The 16,684-nt window shown below is 56.8% G+C and overlaps 5 protein-coding genes across 5 annotated transcripts; 2 read left to right on the top strand and 3 right to left on the bottom strand.

The window, feature by feature from the left end:
- Positions 1–4,378: 4,378 nt before the first annotated feature.
- On the bottom strand, positions 4,379–6,131 carry TRAVEDRAFT_160585 (homoserine O-acetyltransferase; the record flags this gene model as incomplete). Its single annotated transcript, XM_008035955.1, has 12 exons — positions 4,379–4,494; positions 4,550–4,631; positions 4,696–4,962; positions 5,030–5,159; positions 5,235–5,282; positions 5,350–5,390; positions 5,452–5,536; positions 5,587–5,639; positions 5,698–5,718; positions 5,775–5,831; positions 5,885–5,913; positions 5,978–6,131. 12 exons carry the CDS (start codon positions 6,129–6,131, stop codon positions 4,421–4,423), a joined length of 1,041 nt encoding a protein of 346 aa, XP_008034146.1. The 3' UTR covers positions 4,379–4,420.
- Positions 6,132–6,511: 380 nt separating this feature from the next.
- On the top strand, positions 6,512–7,527 carry TRAVEDRAFT_34044 (ribosomal protein S12/S23; the record flags this gene model as incomplete). The annotated part of the gene is made up of 5 exons (XM_008035448.1): positions 6,512–6,518; positions 6,822–6,886; positions 6,977–7,168; positions 7,297–7,452; positions 7,510–7,527. 5 exons carry the CDS (start codon positions 6,512–6,514, stop codon positions 7,525–7,527), a joined length of 438 nt encoding a protein of 145 aa, XP_008033639.1.
- A 1,469-nt stretch (positions 7,528–8,996) lies between these two features.
- On the top strand, positions 8,997–10,438 carry TRAVEDRAFT_43004 (GroES-like protein; the record flags this gene model as incomplete). The annotated part of the gene is made up of 7 exons (XM_008035557.1): positions 8,997–9,262; positions 9,313–9,472; positions 9,531–9,852; positions 9,911–9,993; positions 10,052–10,115; positions 10,172–10,233; positions 10,301–10,438. The coding sequence occupies 7 exons, from the start codon at positions 8,997–8,999 to the stop codon at positions 10,436–10,438; spliced, it is 1,095 nt and encodes a 364-aa protein (XP_008033748.1).
- Positions 10,439–10,888: 450 nt separating this feature from the next.
- On the bottom strand, positions 10,889–12,369 carry TRAVEDRAFT_114742 (phosphatidate cytidylyltransferase; the record flags this gene model as incomplete). Its single annotated transcript, XM_008035956.1, has 6 exons — positions 10,889–11,066; positions 11,132–11,322; positions 11,384–11,735; positions 11,789–11,970; positions 12,028–12,245; positions 12,297–12,369. Coding segments are annotated over 6 exons (1,194 nt in total), but the record flags the coding sequence as incomplete, so codon positions are not given.
- Positions 12,370–13,518: 1,149 nt separating this feature from the next.
- Positions 13,519–16,415, bottom strand: TRAVEDRAFT_114324 (DNA topoisomerase 1; the record flags this gene model as incomplete). Its single annotated transcript, XM_008035957.1, has 10 exons — positions 13,519–13,559; positions 13,618–13,691; positions 13,748–13,771; positions 13,828–14,261; positions 14,321–14,563; positions 14,616–14,951; positions 15,009–15,239; positions 15,291–15,548; positions 15,605–15,747; positions 15,800–16,415. 10 exons carry the CDS (start codon positions 16,413–16,415, stop codon positions 13,519–13,521), a joined length of 2,400 nt encoding a protein of 799 aa, XP_008034148.1.
- Between the last annotated feature and the right edge of the window lie 269 nt (positions 16,416–16,684).

The following is a 16,684-nucleotide window of genomic DNA, read 5'->3' on the forward strand; positions in this document are numbered from 1 at the left end:
AGGTCGATCGAGCGGTTACTATGACGCCGTGTGAACGATCTCTTGCATCCTGGCATTCGTGTAGCCCGGGTAGGGGGATGGTCGGAAAGGAGTGTTGAGGGCACCCCGTGCTTCTGCCCAGTGTAAGGTCATCCTATCTTTCAGGAAGCAGCGGCTGGCCGACAGCGCGTCAGTAAGAGCGAGATACCAGAGGAAAGGTGCGACGTACAACACCAGACAGTCGGGGGCGCATGCGCACTGCGCAGGCTCCGCATGGGCGGAGTGGAGGGTCGGTATCTGAGGCGGATAGAAGGGTAGGGTAAATAGCGCCGTCACGAAGACAGCCCGATCTCTCAGCTTCACTTCCTGTGTAGCGGTGCCGACGACTGAGAGAAACATATTGTTAGCGAAGAGAGAGCGAGCGAGGCAGGGGCGCGAAGACGTACTGCCAGCATCGTATATGGCCGCTGGGTCGTGTCCGCGGAGCAGCGAGCTGAGGAAACATCGTTGGATGCCTCGAGGATCTATGACATCTCGGCGCCCACCCAGCACCATGCTATACGAGCTACGTGGTGGGCGGCGCCCCAGCTCGGGTGGCTTCCCTCTTGTTAAGGAAGGGGCAGCTACGTCGTAGCATCGTCAGCTTACAGCGCAGAAGCTCGTCGCAGTAAGAGAACTCACTGCCTAATACCCTGAACCACGGGAAGGCACACTCCAGGACACGAATCCGCAAGGAAGGCTGTGGAGGGCGGAGAAGAAGAATGCGCGTAGTAGTCGCGCAGAGCTACCAGAGCTCGAGAAGTTGCATCAGGCGTAGGACGTGGGGTGGGTGGATGGGATGGGTGAGGGCGGTGGCATTTGAGTGATGGTAATCGGAGGCGGCAGTTGGGCGGAAAGAGGAGTGGGGGGAAGACAACTCGAGCGAGAAGGATGAGGAAGGGGGAAGAGTGTCTGGAGAGTAAAGGGCGTCCGGGGGCGGGTCTTTATACGCCTCGCAGACCGCGCAGAGGCGTACAGTCCGCAGCCGACAAGGGCAAGATCGGCGTCAGCCCCGTATGTCAGTGGGTGAACCGAACAGAATGACGTATGTGAAGTTGAACCACCCACCGATCGGGCGGGAGGTCAGTAGCCTCGTGTGGGCGTAGTTCGCTTCCGGCGTCCGGTACTAGAAGCTGTTGGGCTGACGGTGCGCACGGACCTAGTAAGTGCGGAACGTAGTACATTGCATCGAGACGACTGGGTGGGTATCGATAAAGTAGGGGTTAGTATTAATGTGCGAGGGAGCAAAAGAGCCGATCGTCACTGTACAGGCGGAATGGATGGGTCGGAGAGACACTAGGGATGCAGTGGGACGCCGTAGTCCTAGCCGTAGTTGGCGGAAGTCGGAGGCGAACGAGGAAGCGGTCCAAGGCCCGGGAATCACTCGATCGTACTTGTGGACGATCGAGTTCGTCGAGAAATGCAAGCCGTGTCTTGTTGCCGATCTCCTCCTCTGTCATGCAAGATATCTCGATCGACGTCACCCAGCAGGAGGTGAGCGATATCGGAGAGACGATCCGATCGTATCTTCAGTAGACGTACGCAGTGAGTACTATTGACAGACCCAACGTCTATCCTGAAAAAAGGACCAATATTCCAAAAATTCAAGCAACCGTCCACGACATTTGCGCAGCTACCGATGCCTAACCCTCAGCGCAAAGGGCTAACCCGCGAAGGGCGCCGCGCGGAGGGCTCGACAGGGCGTCGCGGTGCACAACATCACATGCTCCTCATACTCGACTGGATCACGATGGCGGACACAGACGCACTGGCAGCACGCCGTCGAGACACGCAGACCCCTATGGAGGACAATGGTTTGGTAGAATACATAAGCATAGCTGCGCGCCCTGATATACTGAGGCCAGTCGACCGCCCATTCGTTGCAGCAATGTACCGAAGCACCCACCCGCGGATGGTAGCCCAATAGCACACGCACTTCAACTTGAGCGGCCGCACCGGTACTGTCTGTTTGAAGCGCCCAACTACACCTGGCATGCCTATGAGGAACCTCCTGTAAGGCTACCTGCTCAACATTCCACCTCCCCGCGGAAAGGCACTCATTGATCCTCGTGCGCCGCGCTGCTAGGAGCGCTATCGCACGAGGGATGAAGAATCGGGTAGTGTCCGCCATCATGCCCCACAGAGGGAGCTACCCCTCTGCCCGCACGCGTCCTTTCAAAGAGCGCGATTTGCAGAGTCGAGCGATAGAGCGATATGTTGTGCAACCACGCACCTCATTTAGTCCAAGATGCTGCGCCGGACGTTGCCCTCCCCTATATGCAAGGCGGCTCTTCGGGCGGACACCATGCTAGAAAGCAAGGCGTCAAGCGTTCGCCAACAGAAATGTCGTGGCCGTCTGTGGCATGTCGAGACGCTGCCACCCGAAATCAGCCGTTTGAATAGGCCAGTGCGGAAGGTTCGCAGCGTCGACCAGGGATGTAGTGGTGTGCTAAGAGCGAGAAGAAGCTTTTGATGAGCTGGGGCGAGGCCGACACGAGGCGTGCCGTAACACTGAACCTACGTTCCCCTAGAGGAAATCGCATCTCCCCGACGGTGCGTCATAGGGCAGGCGTAGCGAGGGTGGTGGTACAGTAGAGAGACTGTGTGGTGTGTGGCTAGTCAGCCGTGTAGAACGGCCGGTGCGGATCGAACTCGGGACTGGCAGCATCGACCGGGGTCGCAACGGTAGTGTGTTGGAAGTAGAAAGAAGTTCGAACTGAGCTGGGGGAGGACACCGCCATGAGGCGTGCCCCAACTGAAGCGCTGAATTCGCGCACGCTCACTGCACAGTGACATATGCATGCATACCTCACCCTAACACTGTAACAGTAACTCGGAAGAAACATATTCAAACTTGGTCAAACTTCAAGGGCGTGCTCTCGTATTACATTTCAGTATCGAACAGGTTCTTGTGTTCCATAAATCGGACAAACGTGTCGTCAGCACCAAATAGCCTATGTATGCGGACCAGCCATGAGATTTGAAATTTGAAAGCCGAGCCGCAACCGTCGCATTCAATATTCCGCATTCCTTTCATCGTACAGGTGCCGGAGTCCGTCCTTTATGTCGGCAGATCAAGCTTCGAGAAGCTACTACAACCCCCAGGCGTCGCTTTGCTGCTCCTGTGGGCATTGATAGGTCAATAAACGCATAACGCTGTTCAACGTGAGCCGAACCCAGAGTCAAATCCCGCGAAAGGACCATTATTCCAAAAATTCGAGCGAGGGCACTTGCACGACTACTGTCGTCCAAGCCTCCAACGCAAAGGGCTAACCCACGAAAGGCGCCGCGCGGCAGGTGGTACGAATAGGGCCCCGCAGTGCGCACCACCAAGCACTCCTCATAGTACTCGACTGGATAACGTTGGCGGACACAGACGCACTGGCACTGCGCGCCGTCGAGACACGCAGGTCTGGCCGGAGGACCAGGGTTTTGTGGGGTACATATTCAGCATAGCGACGTGCCCCAATATTGAGGGGCCTCGCGACCGCCCAATAGCACCATCCCTCCTGTCGAAGCACCCACCCGCGGATGGTAGCTTTTTGACAAAGGACTGTCTGCCGGGACGGCCGCAGCTCCCCAGCGTCCGATTGCACGCGTCTATACTGGTACGCCCACTTAATCCTCCGACAGGATCTACCTGCTCAACATTCCTCCTCCCCGCGGAGAGGCACTCATTGTTCCTCGTGCGCCGCGCCGCTAGGGGCACTATCACATGAGGAATGAAGCATCGGGTAGAGCCGCCAAACGCCCCACAGAGGGAGCTACCCCTCTGCCTGCGTCTTGCAGAGTCGAGCGATAGAGTGATGTGCTGCGCAACTACGCACCTAGTATAGTCCATGGTGTTGCACAACGTTGCCCTCCCACTCTGAAGGTGGTTCTTCGGGGAGACACCATGCTCAAAAGCAAGGCGCCAGGCGTTCACCAACATAAGTGACAACTCGCACTGCCGTGTGTTGCCGTCCACCGCGGCATGTCGAGACGCTGCCACCCGAAATCGGCCGTGTAGAACGGCCAGTGCGGAAAGGATTGCAGCGTCGACCAGGGATGTAGTGGTGTGCTAACAGGGAGAAGAAGTTTTTGATGAGCTCGGGCGAGGATGACACGAGGCATGCCGTAACGTGAACCTACGTTCCCGCAAAGGAAATGACATCTCCCGACGTTGCGGCCAGCGAGGCGAGGGTGGTGGTACAGTATAGAGATCTTTGCAGAGCATTGTCGTCATTTGATCGAGAGTCAGGCCGTACACCATGGCAGTGGCATCGTTTATCGCGGCGGCGCAAGTCACCGGTGCGAAGCGAGAAGATCGTTAGCATACATAACTTCGGTCAATCGTATACATATAGTACAGCAACACTGCAAGTCAACGGGACTCGAACTTAGCGAGCGAGAGGTTTGTCCCTCATGCCTCCTCGAGGAATTTCCTCACTTGGTCCTTGATAAACTGGTCGTCTTCAGGGTTACTGCCACCACCAGCTAAAGAAGCGAATCAGGGCGAGCTCGAGCTATCGTGGAACCTGACGCAACGCACCCATATGTCCCCAGACAGAAGGGATGACGACGAGCTTCGAGTCATTCTTCATCAGCAACATCTCAATCTCGCTGTCTTCCGGCTGACAGTGAGTCGGAGTCAATATGGCATCTTGAGTATGGGTGTGCACCGGTTCTTGAACTCACCGGGAAGTAGAGGTCTGTCTTGCACGGCATGATCAGGCCCTTGGCCTTGATGCCGGCCAGGCTGCTCGTAAACGCGGCGTCGTCGCTTTCCGTAGCGAGCCCCGACTTCCCGATGAGAGAGACGTCCCCCGTCTGCCAGGTGTGCAGCAGCGTGATGAGGTCGTTCGCGTCCCACGTCCCGAGGAAGCCGCCCTCCCAGTCGGCGCGCATGAAGTCCTCCAGGGACGCGTACAGCCCGTTCATCAGATACCCGTGCTGGCGGAACCACTGCCGACATACGAAAAGTTCGTTGTGAGCAATCACATTCTGATGAACCTAGCTGGACGGCACGTACCGTCTGGCCATACGCCCAGGCACAGTACGCGCGCCCGAAGGCGCGGATGCCAAACTGGGGCTCTTGGGTGTAGTGTCCGTTCTCGAAGTCCTTAGAGGCAACGAGCGCGGCCTTCGGACCCTCCAGGAAACTGGAAAGCAGTCCGTGCAACCGAGTTCAGTTCCGGCGCCCGGGGCCGGTGCGCCCTGGAGACCGGGAGACGTACCATTTGTTGTGCATGCTGGTGCGCGCCGACCCGCAAATGGGTATGAACCTAACGCAGGCGGGGTACTGCATCAGTCTCCGACGATCCTTCGCACGAAGCTGGAGTCTAAACTCACCGCTCGACGAAGTCCGGGTACATCACCGGCCAGTAGTAAGCCTGTCAAGGGGATTGGCTTCTGCAGGACCCATGCCGTGTCTCAAAGCCAAATGCTAGTCACCTGTTGGCCGCCCATCGAGAACCCGATCACGCAGAAGGCCTTTTTGACATTGAGAGCCTTCGTAAGGACCGCGTACTGCGCACGGCTGTCTGTCGGTGAGATAGTGCAGGGCGAGGTACCGGCGGCGAATCTCACATGTTATCTTCGTAAGAGACCACTGGGAAATACGGCCCGTTGTACGGGGCGGGCTGCCGGCGGTTGTTATCAGAACGGGTTCGAGCACAAGGGCTGGTGGGACGGCGTTACCGTGTTAGAGGGAGAGGACGACTGCGACCTGATCGTCAGTGGGGACACACTTGCTAAAGAAAGGCGCGCGTGCATACCTCGCCGTTGGAGAAGAGCGCTAGTGTGACAATATAGTACTTCGTAGGATCGAGAGCCTGTCCATGTCCGCAATGAGCAGCTTGTCGAGCGAGATTCGCATCCATCGTACTTTATCCGTGCCTATCATGTAGTCCTGGCCTAGGAGGCCCGCATCTGGCTCGCTTGTCAATCCTCAAGAGCATGCATCAGAAGAAAGACATACTGTCGAGTCTCCCACCATAGCATGTGGGGAACACGATGCACGGGTTTGCAGGGTCGCCGTAGGTGCAGTAGGCGGTGACTGCGTCAGGCAGTATGCCACCGGCAACGCGGAAGCGACCGTGGCGATAGTATTGTACTTTACTCTCAGCAGACATGCCGAATGGATGGGCGGTGGTTGGGTTCGCTTGTCGAGCGATCGACCCCTTTCCGCCTCCCTTGCTGCATCATATATGGACGCTGCGCAAGAGTGCTGATAACGAACGAGTCACTGTGAGAGGATCAAGATGAATAAGCTCACACGAGATACGTGAATAGGCTCGAGGTTCGCGTCAACCTAGCATGTTCTTACACGGTCCGACGGGGAACTTGTGGTGGATGTGCCTGTGGTTGATCAGATGGTCTGGTAGGCATATGGCGAGGACAAGATTTGCGGCACTGGCACGCAGCGGCAGCCTCTAACCACGGTGAGGTTGTCAACGCAGACTAATCGTTGAACTGATATACTCCAAAAAAACAGAGAAATCGAGCGCATGGCATGGGCTGTTCGCTGAGACGGTGCCTATACGGCGTGGATTGCAAAGTCGAAATTCCCAAGCCGTAAAATTGCATCGAGGAGAGAGGTCGGTCGGCGCTTGCCGAAGGGCATGCGAGTGGTGCTGCTTAGTCACGTGCCGGGAGTCGAGGTACTTCACAGTTCTGGCATCTTGATTCAAACTCCGCATCAAGTCCTCTTCCCTCGTCCCCACCACCGCCAACACCGTCAAGAATGGGCTGTAAGTCGTCGTCCTCGCTCCCCTCACTGTTCTGCGCATGTCTGGAACGCCGTTGATCATCTCATGCTGCAGCCAACAAACCCCGCGGTTTGCAGGCCGCGCGCAAGCTCCGCAACGACCGCCGTGAAAATCGTTGGGTGAGTCTCAGTCTTAATCTACCTCTCTCGCTTCCCCTCGCCAAGATCTCCCTGACCGCCTGCTCTCTTCTGCGATTTTTTGCGATGTAGGCGGACAAGGCGTACAAGAAGCGCGCCCTCGGTAACATCTACAAGACCTCCCCCACTGGAGGCTCCTCCCACGCAAAGGGCATCGTCCTGGAGAAGGTCGGCGTTGAGGCCAAGCAGCCCAACTCCGCTATCCGGAAGTGTGTCCGTGTGCAGCTCATCAAGAACGGCAAGAAGGTCACCGCTTTCGTGCCGGTGCGTACCCTCCCACCCTGTCTTTCCCGACTCGGGTCCATGTGCGCCTTTGGGCGGCCTGGACCTTGATGGTGGCAATAGGGCGTGTACCCGTGACACTGCGGTGCTGACCGTGGTTCATCCGACAGAACGATGGTTGCCTCAACTTCGTCGACGAGAACGACGAGGTCCTGATCTCCGGCTTCGGTCGTCGGGGTAAGGCCAAGGGTGATATTCCTGGTGTCCGCTTCAAGGTCGTCAAGGTATCCGGTGTTGGTCTGTTGGCTCTCTGGAAGGAGAAGAAGGCAAGTTTCGCTTGTGTGTACCTGCCGGCGATTGTGCGCTAACATATGCTTCAACAGGAGAAGCCCAGGTCATAAACGCTTTTCACGTTGTATCTGTCCGCTCGCTCTCGCCCGCACTCCAACATATTGCTCGGCATCATGTCTGTACCACTTACCATAACATATGATCCCGAATGAGCCATATGCTTTATGCCGTGCACCCAAAATTACAGGCTAGGGGTAACCCGACAATGTCATTCACTTTGTATCGTTAGACTGTTTCCGTCTGCCGGCCCACCGTCTACCTGAATGCAATTTCAAGCAGTACGCCGTTCAGTTTTGTCAGCCCAAGCTTGATATTTGTGACGGTTGTAGCACATGCATTACCGCACCAGGCGAAGACGGACAGACAGCATCGCCAAAAGGTGCATTACCCCTTGAGCATCACTTCCTGCGCAAGAGCTGATCGCCTGATGTAGATGCCTAGGCCTGCTGGAAAGACGGTACCTGGTGCTTATGCCGCTCAACAATGTAGATCACTTGTGTACATCCTCGAGCGGCCCACCCAGGCGGACGACCGACCCAGAGCGCCGCCCAAGGGGCACCCGAGGTATCTGAGCTCGCCGAACAACGGACGTTCACTTCCTTGCGGCCTGGGCAATACGGACGGAGGTGTCATTGGGGCTGCTCAACAAAACCGACTTTGGTGTCCACTAAGTATTCGGTGCTCTTACTGTGTCATCATACTCACAAGCTCACCACCAGTGCACGCTACGGCATACATACACAGAATGATACCCGATCGGCGGGGTAAATGACCACTTACCATTGACGATCCTATTCAGTTGTTCAGGCACCTCGAAGTCGAACACAACCGGCAGGATTGTCCGCCGATCCTCGCGTGATTTTAATCCGCCGTGTATGGGTGCGTGTGTATTAATCCTCCTGCGCATATGTCGTTACTCGCTGATGGCTCATTTCCGACCACATCATTGCGGGCTGGATATAGGCCTCGACATCAAGACGGTCGCGGCTATGAGTGCGGTTACGTCGCCGTCCACACGATCGCACATATTGAGAATGTTTTTCCTACGGCACCGAATACAGTCTCAGTGTTGGCTTACACACTTTCATAGATGTGCTGACCTCTGCGCACACAATCGAGCACATCTCGGGGATAGCAAACGGGTCGCCTCCATTTCCGACCAGACAGTGAGGTCGAGAGCCTCCGGCACATCGCCCTGCCGCTCAGAATTTCGCCCACGAGCCCCACCTCGACGCCGGTCAAGCACTCAAGCACTGCTGCCATGGTCGAAACAGTGTGTCGCACTTGTTCAGCAGACCATGTTGCCGAGTACTATGCCTCAAAGGGGGCACGGCATCCCTGACGCCGTGATCAGGTATTCCGAGTCGTCGGAGGTCGGCGCACTCGACTCCGGTTGTATCAAGACGTCGGGCGTTACTGGTCATGTTCAACAGTATAAAAGGTCACCAACGTCGATGTGCAGAGGTCAACTTGAACCTCCTGCAGCCTTCAATCCCTCAACTCCAAATCAACATCCACCATGTTTGACTTTGGTACCCTCACAATGCTCCTAGTGCTCGCGTCCGTTGCGGTCGCGGACACCATGCTTGCTGCCGTCTACGAGCCAGGCCACAATAAACTGGTGCTCAACCCCGCCTACCCCGTACCCACTCCCGGGGAGGGCGAGGTGTTGCTCAAGGTCGCCGCCTGCGGTGTCTGCCACTCCGACGTGTTCTTCCTCTCCGCCGCTCGTCCGGACCCCCGCACTTACGTCCTTGGGCACGAGATCGTCGGAACCCCCGCCCAGTAAGCATCATGCGTGCTGTCATAGAAGCCTTGCTCATTACTTTTCTTAGGCTTGGAGCTGGCGTTCAAAACATCAGCACGACCCAGTTGTATGGAGTATTGATTATCGACCCCAGCAACCCGAACTCCGGCACTTCCACCATCGGCACTGGCCTGGACGGGGGTTACGCTGAGTTCGTCCTGGTCAACCAATCTCAGCTCTTCCCCGTGGTATGTTCTGTTGGGCGACGTCTTCTGTGATCAACATCATGCTGACACTGCGCTATAGCCCGATGGACTGGCTCCCGAGGTCGCGACAGCCGGAACGGACTCGTTGCTCACCGTATTCAACGCGGTCAACAACGTTGCGCAGGTCACGACTGGCGAGCGCGTGCTCATCTACGGCGTGGGCGGGCTCGGGCACCAGGCCGTCCAGCTCGCGAAGCACCTCGGCGCAACGGTCTTCGCCGTGGACCTCCGGCCGGAAGCGCGTCAGCTTGCGCTCGACCTTGGTGCCACCCAGGTGTTCGACCTCGAGGACTTCGCCGCAGTGACTAGCAACGGGACGTTCCACGTCGATACCGTTGTAGACTTCGTTGCGACCGCCCAAAGTATGCTTTCTCACTAACAGATGGATATTTGAGAAATGAGCTAATGTGAGCAACCCAGGTTTCGAGCTATCGAAGGCTGCGGTAGCACTCTCGTTATCCGAGGGGTTCGCGGGCCTCTCCACGCCCGGCAAGATTGTCCTAGTAAGTCATCTTTGCGAGACTCTTCGCAACACAGCCTATTCATGCCTTGGGATGCCAGGTCGGGATTAGCGCAGACAACCTCAACTTCGCCTCAGTGGACCTCATCGAGTCCAACATCCGCGGTATGTACACAGTTCCGCTTTAACGGTAGTCTCCGCGACTCAATGTTCATGTCCAGTCTACACCTCTTTGTACGGCTCCCGCAATGACATGCAGAGCGCGTTCGACCTCCTGAGTCAGGTGCGTATCCAATGCCATGACGCTCACCTACGAATGCGATGGCTTACGGCTGTGTTTCTGCTTTTAGGGCGTCATCAAGCCCAACATCACGGTCGCGCCGCTCGAAGATATCAATACGGCACTCGAGGCGCTCACGGCGCACGATGTCACCGGGCGTATGGTCGTCATTCCCGGGTTGAATTCAACCGCCACGACACGTCGGTAGAACTGGATGTGTGCACGAAGGTGTGAAGGAGGTCATGTCGAACATAGTTAGGGAATCTTGGGATTCATGGGGGCGTACTTACCAGGATAGATCATTACCTTCAATGACTAGCCACCCGTCGTTAATACAAGGAGACATGGACATCCGCATCCGCGCGCTCTGTCACTGTTGTGTTCGGGTCGCATCCCGGGGATATCATGTATTACCGCAGCAAGGAACTACTTAGCATGGTGGTTCATACGATTAGACGGATTACTGTATGTTGAATGCAGATCAAGAAAGCGACCTTTCTCCCAGGAAAGCCATGCCCAGCTAACGGGAGCTATCGGCTCGACTCTCCCCTCCCTCCCCTGACAGAGTCGAGCAATGTTTTGGAAGGCAGGTCACCAGTCCCTGGCCCCGCGATCGCAGCCACCGTACAGCATAGAATCGAACCCCGCGTGTTGCACATCACAAGTTGACGACGATGCCTTGGCTTTCGATGTAGCGCTTGAGGTCGGCCAAGAGCTGCAGCTGCTCGGTGACCGTCAGGCCGCTGACAATCGTCTGGAGGATCGAGCCGACGGTGACGTGGTTGTCGCGGATCAGGCTGCTGTAATACACATAGGTGAAGACGCCCATGAGGAACCTGTACGTCCGTGCGTGATCAGTATATATGGTCAGAGGTAGACAAAGCAAGTATAGAGGACGCACTGGCAGTCCATGCGGTCGGTCATGCCGCCGTGGCCGGGGATGCTGTGGCCGAAGTCCTTGATATCGAAGGCACGCTTGAAGCCGGAGGCGAAGAAACCGCCGAAGGGCGCGACGAGGGACGCGAAGCAGGACAGGACGAGTAGATGCAGGTGGTATGGCGCGTACGGGATCGCCGTCACCTGATGGCCCATCTGTAAATGGTGGATGTCAGTGGGCCGTACTCCCGGGTTGAAAGAGTGGCATTGAGCCTACAAGAGTGCTGAGGGGAGCACTAAGCGGCGCGGGCATCTGCCAGTCCCTCCAGACGAAGACCGGGTTGGGCTCGCATGACTGGCCACTCCAAGCCGTGACGCCGAGGTCGCGCATCGGGCAGATCATGTAGTCGAAGCGCGAGAAGTACGAGCCCCAAAGCAGGCCGAAAATGATGGTGCTGAAGAACGCGCCGACGAAACCTTCGACAGTCTTCTTGGGGGACAGCTTGATCAGCGGTGTCCGGCCGACCGTTATGCCCCAAATGTAGGCGAAGACGTCGTTACAAATGACGAGCGATGCTGGGACCCAGAACCAAATAAGGCCCTCGAGGATGTTGTTCACAATGAAGTGGCTGCAGGTGGAGACAGTTAGTTTAGTAAGAAAGTACACATGGGCACAACTAACCTTGATACAACGATGAGAAGCAGCGACATGTGCACCCAGCAGAACAGACCGAACTGTTGCTTGAGGTAGCCGCGCTTAAGCGAAAGGACGAAACCGACGAAGCCGATGAGATACAACGTGAAGCTGACGAAGCGGTGGTTCGTCGCAAACGGCGTAAGTTGCGCATTGGAGAAGACGACGTGCTATAATCGAGGGTAAGTCATTAACGCGTGCGTAAAGTATAGCCGGGTGGGAGATACCTTGAAATAGTAGATGATGCTCTCGCCGTAGAGGAAGTAGTTCGTAACGGCGAAGAAGTACCAGTTCAACGTCTTGCTCCAAGGGTCGCGCCCCCTCGCGTTCCCGTCGCCAACATCTTTTCGCCGGAGGGAAAAGAGCGCAGTGACCTCGCGGTAGACCAAGGTTTGGCACAGCATGACAAGGATGATCATGTACGCATGTCCCATAAGCAGCAATGCTATTTGGGATGTCAGTATACGTCCCGATGCGTGCAGGTAAGTCGACTTACTGATGAAGCCACCAATCATAATAAAGGTCCAAAGCGTACGGGTCACGAAGCTGGCTTTTTTCTTCGCCTTCTCCGCATCTTGGGGTGACGGTTCCGCCGGTTTCTTCTCAGGTGGGTTCTCAATGTCAGTCCTGCGCGCTACCGGGATCGCCTTCTCCAAGGGCGCCGGCACAGTGTTAAACTGCGCGACTGGTTCCGCATCTACGGGCGGAGGTGCTGGGTGATTAGGAGGTGGGGGTACTGACGGCTCCGGAGCTGGTGCAGACGCTATTGATCCATTTGCCACTTCGACCGGGTGAGCAGCGCCGTTCGTAGGCTTCGCCCCAGCTGGTTTTGACACGTCCGCGACGAGCTCCTTGACTGGCCGCTTCTCCGGGGCGACCGCGACCGCGGGCACAGCCAAAGGAGCCTCGGACGTCGCGGGTTGTGCCTGTGTCACCGGTGGGGACTGAATGGAGCCCGCGTCGGAGCTCGCAGCACTCTTCCCCCCGGCGGCCTGCGCCCTGGCCGCCGCGCGCGCAACCTTCTCCAGCTGCCGTTTCTCCGCGCGAGCTAACGCCTTCTGCTTCTTCAGGGCACTTTTCGAGAGCTTCGCGGGGCCCTCCGACGCACTAGCGGACGAATGTTTCAGCGTGAGTTCGTCCAAGTCAGGGGGCACGGGCGCTGGAGCGTCATACCTGTCAGGCTGGGATGCAGGGATCTCATCGTACGCCTCCTCGTCGGTGTCTTCGCCGGACTCGACGCCGAGCGCGGCCCAGGCGGTCTGGGAGGTGAAGGAAGGTCGTGTGGCCAAGGACATGGCGGGAGAGGTGGTGGTGGAGAGGAGAGAGTCTGGGGGCTCGCAGTCGGTGACGCTGCTGTGCTTCTACACGTGAACGCGCAGGACGTATGGAAGCGCTCAGACGCCCAGGGACGCGACGCTCCCTCGCCGCGCCGGCCAGCCACGCACACACCCGCACGAGTCGGACAGAGGTGTAAGGGATACATTGTGAGCCCATATATAGCAGATCCTGCCAAATGCCTTCTACTACGAACAAGGAAAAGAAACTACAGAGACAGCTCAGTGTGTATGCGACGGGAGTGCGATGGAGACAGCGTGAGGAGAGCGAATGGTACTATATGCACTGGACCGTCCGTGGTGATGAGATGATGGACGGAATGGATGCGGTCCGTGTTCCATGGATGTTGAGAGTAATATCGTAATAATGTAGCAGTAGCACCTTCAGAACTTCCACTCTGGGTCCGCCTCCATAGCCCAGGGGACTGCACATTCAGGTCAACATCGAGGCAAAGAACGGCAGAGCGAGCACAAACAACGCACACTTAGTGATGAGAGTCTTCGAGAACAGCTTCTCTACGGGAACGTCATTGTCCTTGCACCATGCGACCGTGATTCTGCGACACGAGCTGGTGAGTATCGCGAGAATATGCCGATGCACCAGAAGACGTACCTAGGATCCAAGTAGTTGATTTTACTGAACCGGCATACGTCAACACAACTGCAAAGCGCAAATGAGCACCAACTACGCACCTTGTGCTCAGCGCGACCTCCTTGCCGGCCTCCCTGTCCTCCATCTGGAGCTTGAACGCCTTGATCTTCTCATCTAGCTTGTCGATAGCGTCCTCGATCTTCTCCGCCGGCCGCTCCTTCTTCAGGGCGTGTTTCTCCGTGCCCCGCTCCTTCTTCAGCCTCTTGTACTCCGCCTCGACCTCCTTGAGCTTCTCCTTCAGCACGGAGTCGTCCTGCGGCTTCTTCCCGTCCTCGACGAGCTTCTCGTTGTCCTTCTGGAACTTCTTCTCCGCCTTCTCGAGGTCCTTCGCCTTCAGCTGCTCCTCGTGCGACTCAATCGCCTCGTCGTCGAGGTCAGACTCGGGCTCCTGATACTTCTTCTTTTTCTTGTACTTCGCATCGATGGAGAAGAGGGCGTGTCGCAGTTTCATGCGCTCGTACTTCAGGCCACGCAGCTGATATTTCCGCGGACATGAGTATGGCAGGTCCCGGTACATAGCAGGGATACGCGCACCTTCTCCCGCATCTTCGTCATCGACTGCTCGTGCGTCTTCGGGACGGCACGCTGATGGTTACAGAGAATCGCGACCATGCGGTTGGCGTGGTTGTACGCGTTCAGCTTCTCCTGGGTGGTGCCCTTCTCCGGCGTACCACGATCCAGCAGCTCCTGGAACGTCAACGACGCGTTGAACGTACGGAAGACCTTAGCAGTAAGGCCTTTCATGTACGACGCGAGATGCTTGTTCAACGCGCCGGTCTAACAGGACACTTGAGACACGCTCCAGACATGGGATCTAACGGCGACGCACGTTGACACGATCGAAAAGCTCGTCTTCATCGTTCTTGTTCCCCTTGAAGATACGGATGTTCTTGTACACTTGGTCGTCCACCTGAACCTCGTTGTAGTACCGGATGGAGTCCTTACCCAGGAAGTCAAACACGAGCTTGTTCGGCGGGAGGAGCGTGACATGCTCGCAGCGCAAAGAACAACAGCCAACCGTGTCCGCCTCCTCGTCACCCTTCTCGTTACCCGCTCGAAGCGCGAGCTTGTCGATGAAGTACATGGCGGTCGCGCGTTGGCGCTCCATCATCTGCTTGGTCTTCAAGTCGGCTTGGTAGTCCGCACGGATCTTGTCGACATGTTTCTGCGTTGTGGGGTAAGATATGCTGAATACGTACGACGACAATCCCATCTCGCTCACCTTCAACTCGCGCGCCTTCTCAAACTTCTGCATGTCGCTCTGGCCCTTGAGCGAACTGCCGGCCGCCAGGAAGACGTACTTGTAGTTGCCGTTGACGTTCTCCACCCAGTTCGCCAGCCAGGTGACGGTGTTGTCGTGTACAACGTCTTTCCACTTCCCAGGTACATTGGGAGTGGGCACGGGCGAGTCTTTGCCGATGTTGATGGTGATATCCTCCGGGCGCAGACGGTGCTACATAGCGCGTCAGCCTAGCTGAGAACAACGCACAGAAAACGATAATACCTTAAGCGCGCCCTTCTTGGGATGGTCACCACGTCCACGGAACAGACCAGGAGGTTCGATGCGGAAGTTGCCAACCTTCTCTTTACGGCCGTCAAGAGTACAGTGCGTGTACGGCGCCTCTAGCTCGTCCTTAGCGGCCTTGGCTGCCTTCTTCTCTGCGGTAGTCATCGATTTCTTCTTCTCTTTCTCCGACTCGAAGTACTCGTACATTGGGCGGAAGTCGCATAGCTCGAACTTCGTAATCTTGATACCATTCCTCTGCGATTGATCATTGAGCGACACGACACCGGGGTATATATACGCGAAATACATACAGGAGGGTACTTCTTCAGAACCTTCAAGAAATCGTCGAAGAAGTTCTTGTTGAACGTCACGTCTTGAGCGTGAGGCGATTCAATCAAGGCGCCATAAAACCCTGCCACTTCCTCAGACTCGACCGGCAAGTCGACAGGCTCCCCTGCGTATGCCATGAGTGGCTGCATATATAGACGAAAGCGAACACGATTTACCGTTGTACTTCATCTTGACGTGCTTAGGAAGAGGTTCGTAGGCAGGCGGAAAGTACACCCCGTTATGTTCCAACATCACCCACTTGACCGAGCCATCGCGCGCAGCGTTCTGCTGCTCCCACCACTTGTATGTATCCTCGTCCATCTCTTCCTTCTTCTTCGACGCAAGCTTGGAGTCCTCAGTCTCCTCCTTCTTCGCACCGCGCTTCTTCGGCTTGACGTCCTCAGACGCCTCCGCCTTGCCTTTGCCCTTCGTCTTCTTGGCTGCCGGCGTCTTAGTGGCGCGCTTCTTCGTGAGTGGCTTGTCGTCCTCCGAGGGACTGTCGTCCGCATCGCTCTCATCCTTAATCTTCCGCTTGACACGGGGAGGCGCCTTTCGAGCTGGAACAGGCGTCCCGTCTTCGGACTCAATGTCCGGCTCAGACTCCTCCTTCTTGACCTTCTTCGCGGGACGTCCCTTCGGTTTCGCCTTTCCGTTAGCCACGCGCTTAGGCTTAGCGAGAGGCGCGTCGTCCTCATCCTCGGAGGATTCGACCACCGCCTTGCTGCTGGTTCGCGCGCGCTTCCCATTAGCAGTAAGCGCCTTGGCTGTAGTCTGTGCAGCCGCGCCTGGCATGGGAATAGCAGCGGACTTGGACTTAGCCGGGGACGACGCGAGTGGCTTGTCGTCTTCGCTCGAGGACTCGGACATCATGGCCGGCTTCTTGCGCTTCAACGAGCGCACGTCTGGGGTCATCGGCTCAGATTTGGTGCGCGTGGTTTGCGACTAAGTCCGGGCAGAGAGGATCAATCAAGCTGCTCACTCTCCGCCACCCTTGCTCAACCACTCACCAGCGGCATGTCATCGTCTTCGCTCATTGGGGAGTCGCTCAGCACGCGTCCGTT

This window comes from Trametes versicolor (genome assembly GCF_000271585.1).
Source record: "Trametes versicolor FP-101664 SS1 unplaced genomic scaffold TRAVEscaffold_2, whole genome shotgun sequence".
NCBI lineage: Eukaryota > Fungi > Basidiomycota > Agaricomycetes > Polyporales > Polyporaceae > Trametes > Trametes versicolor.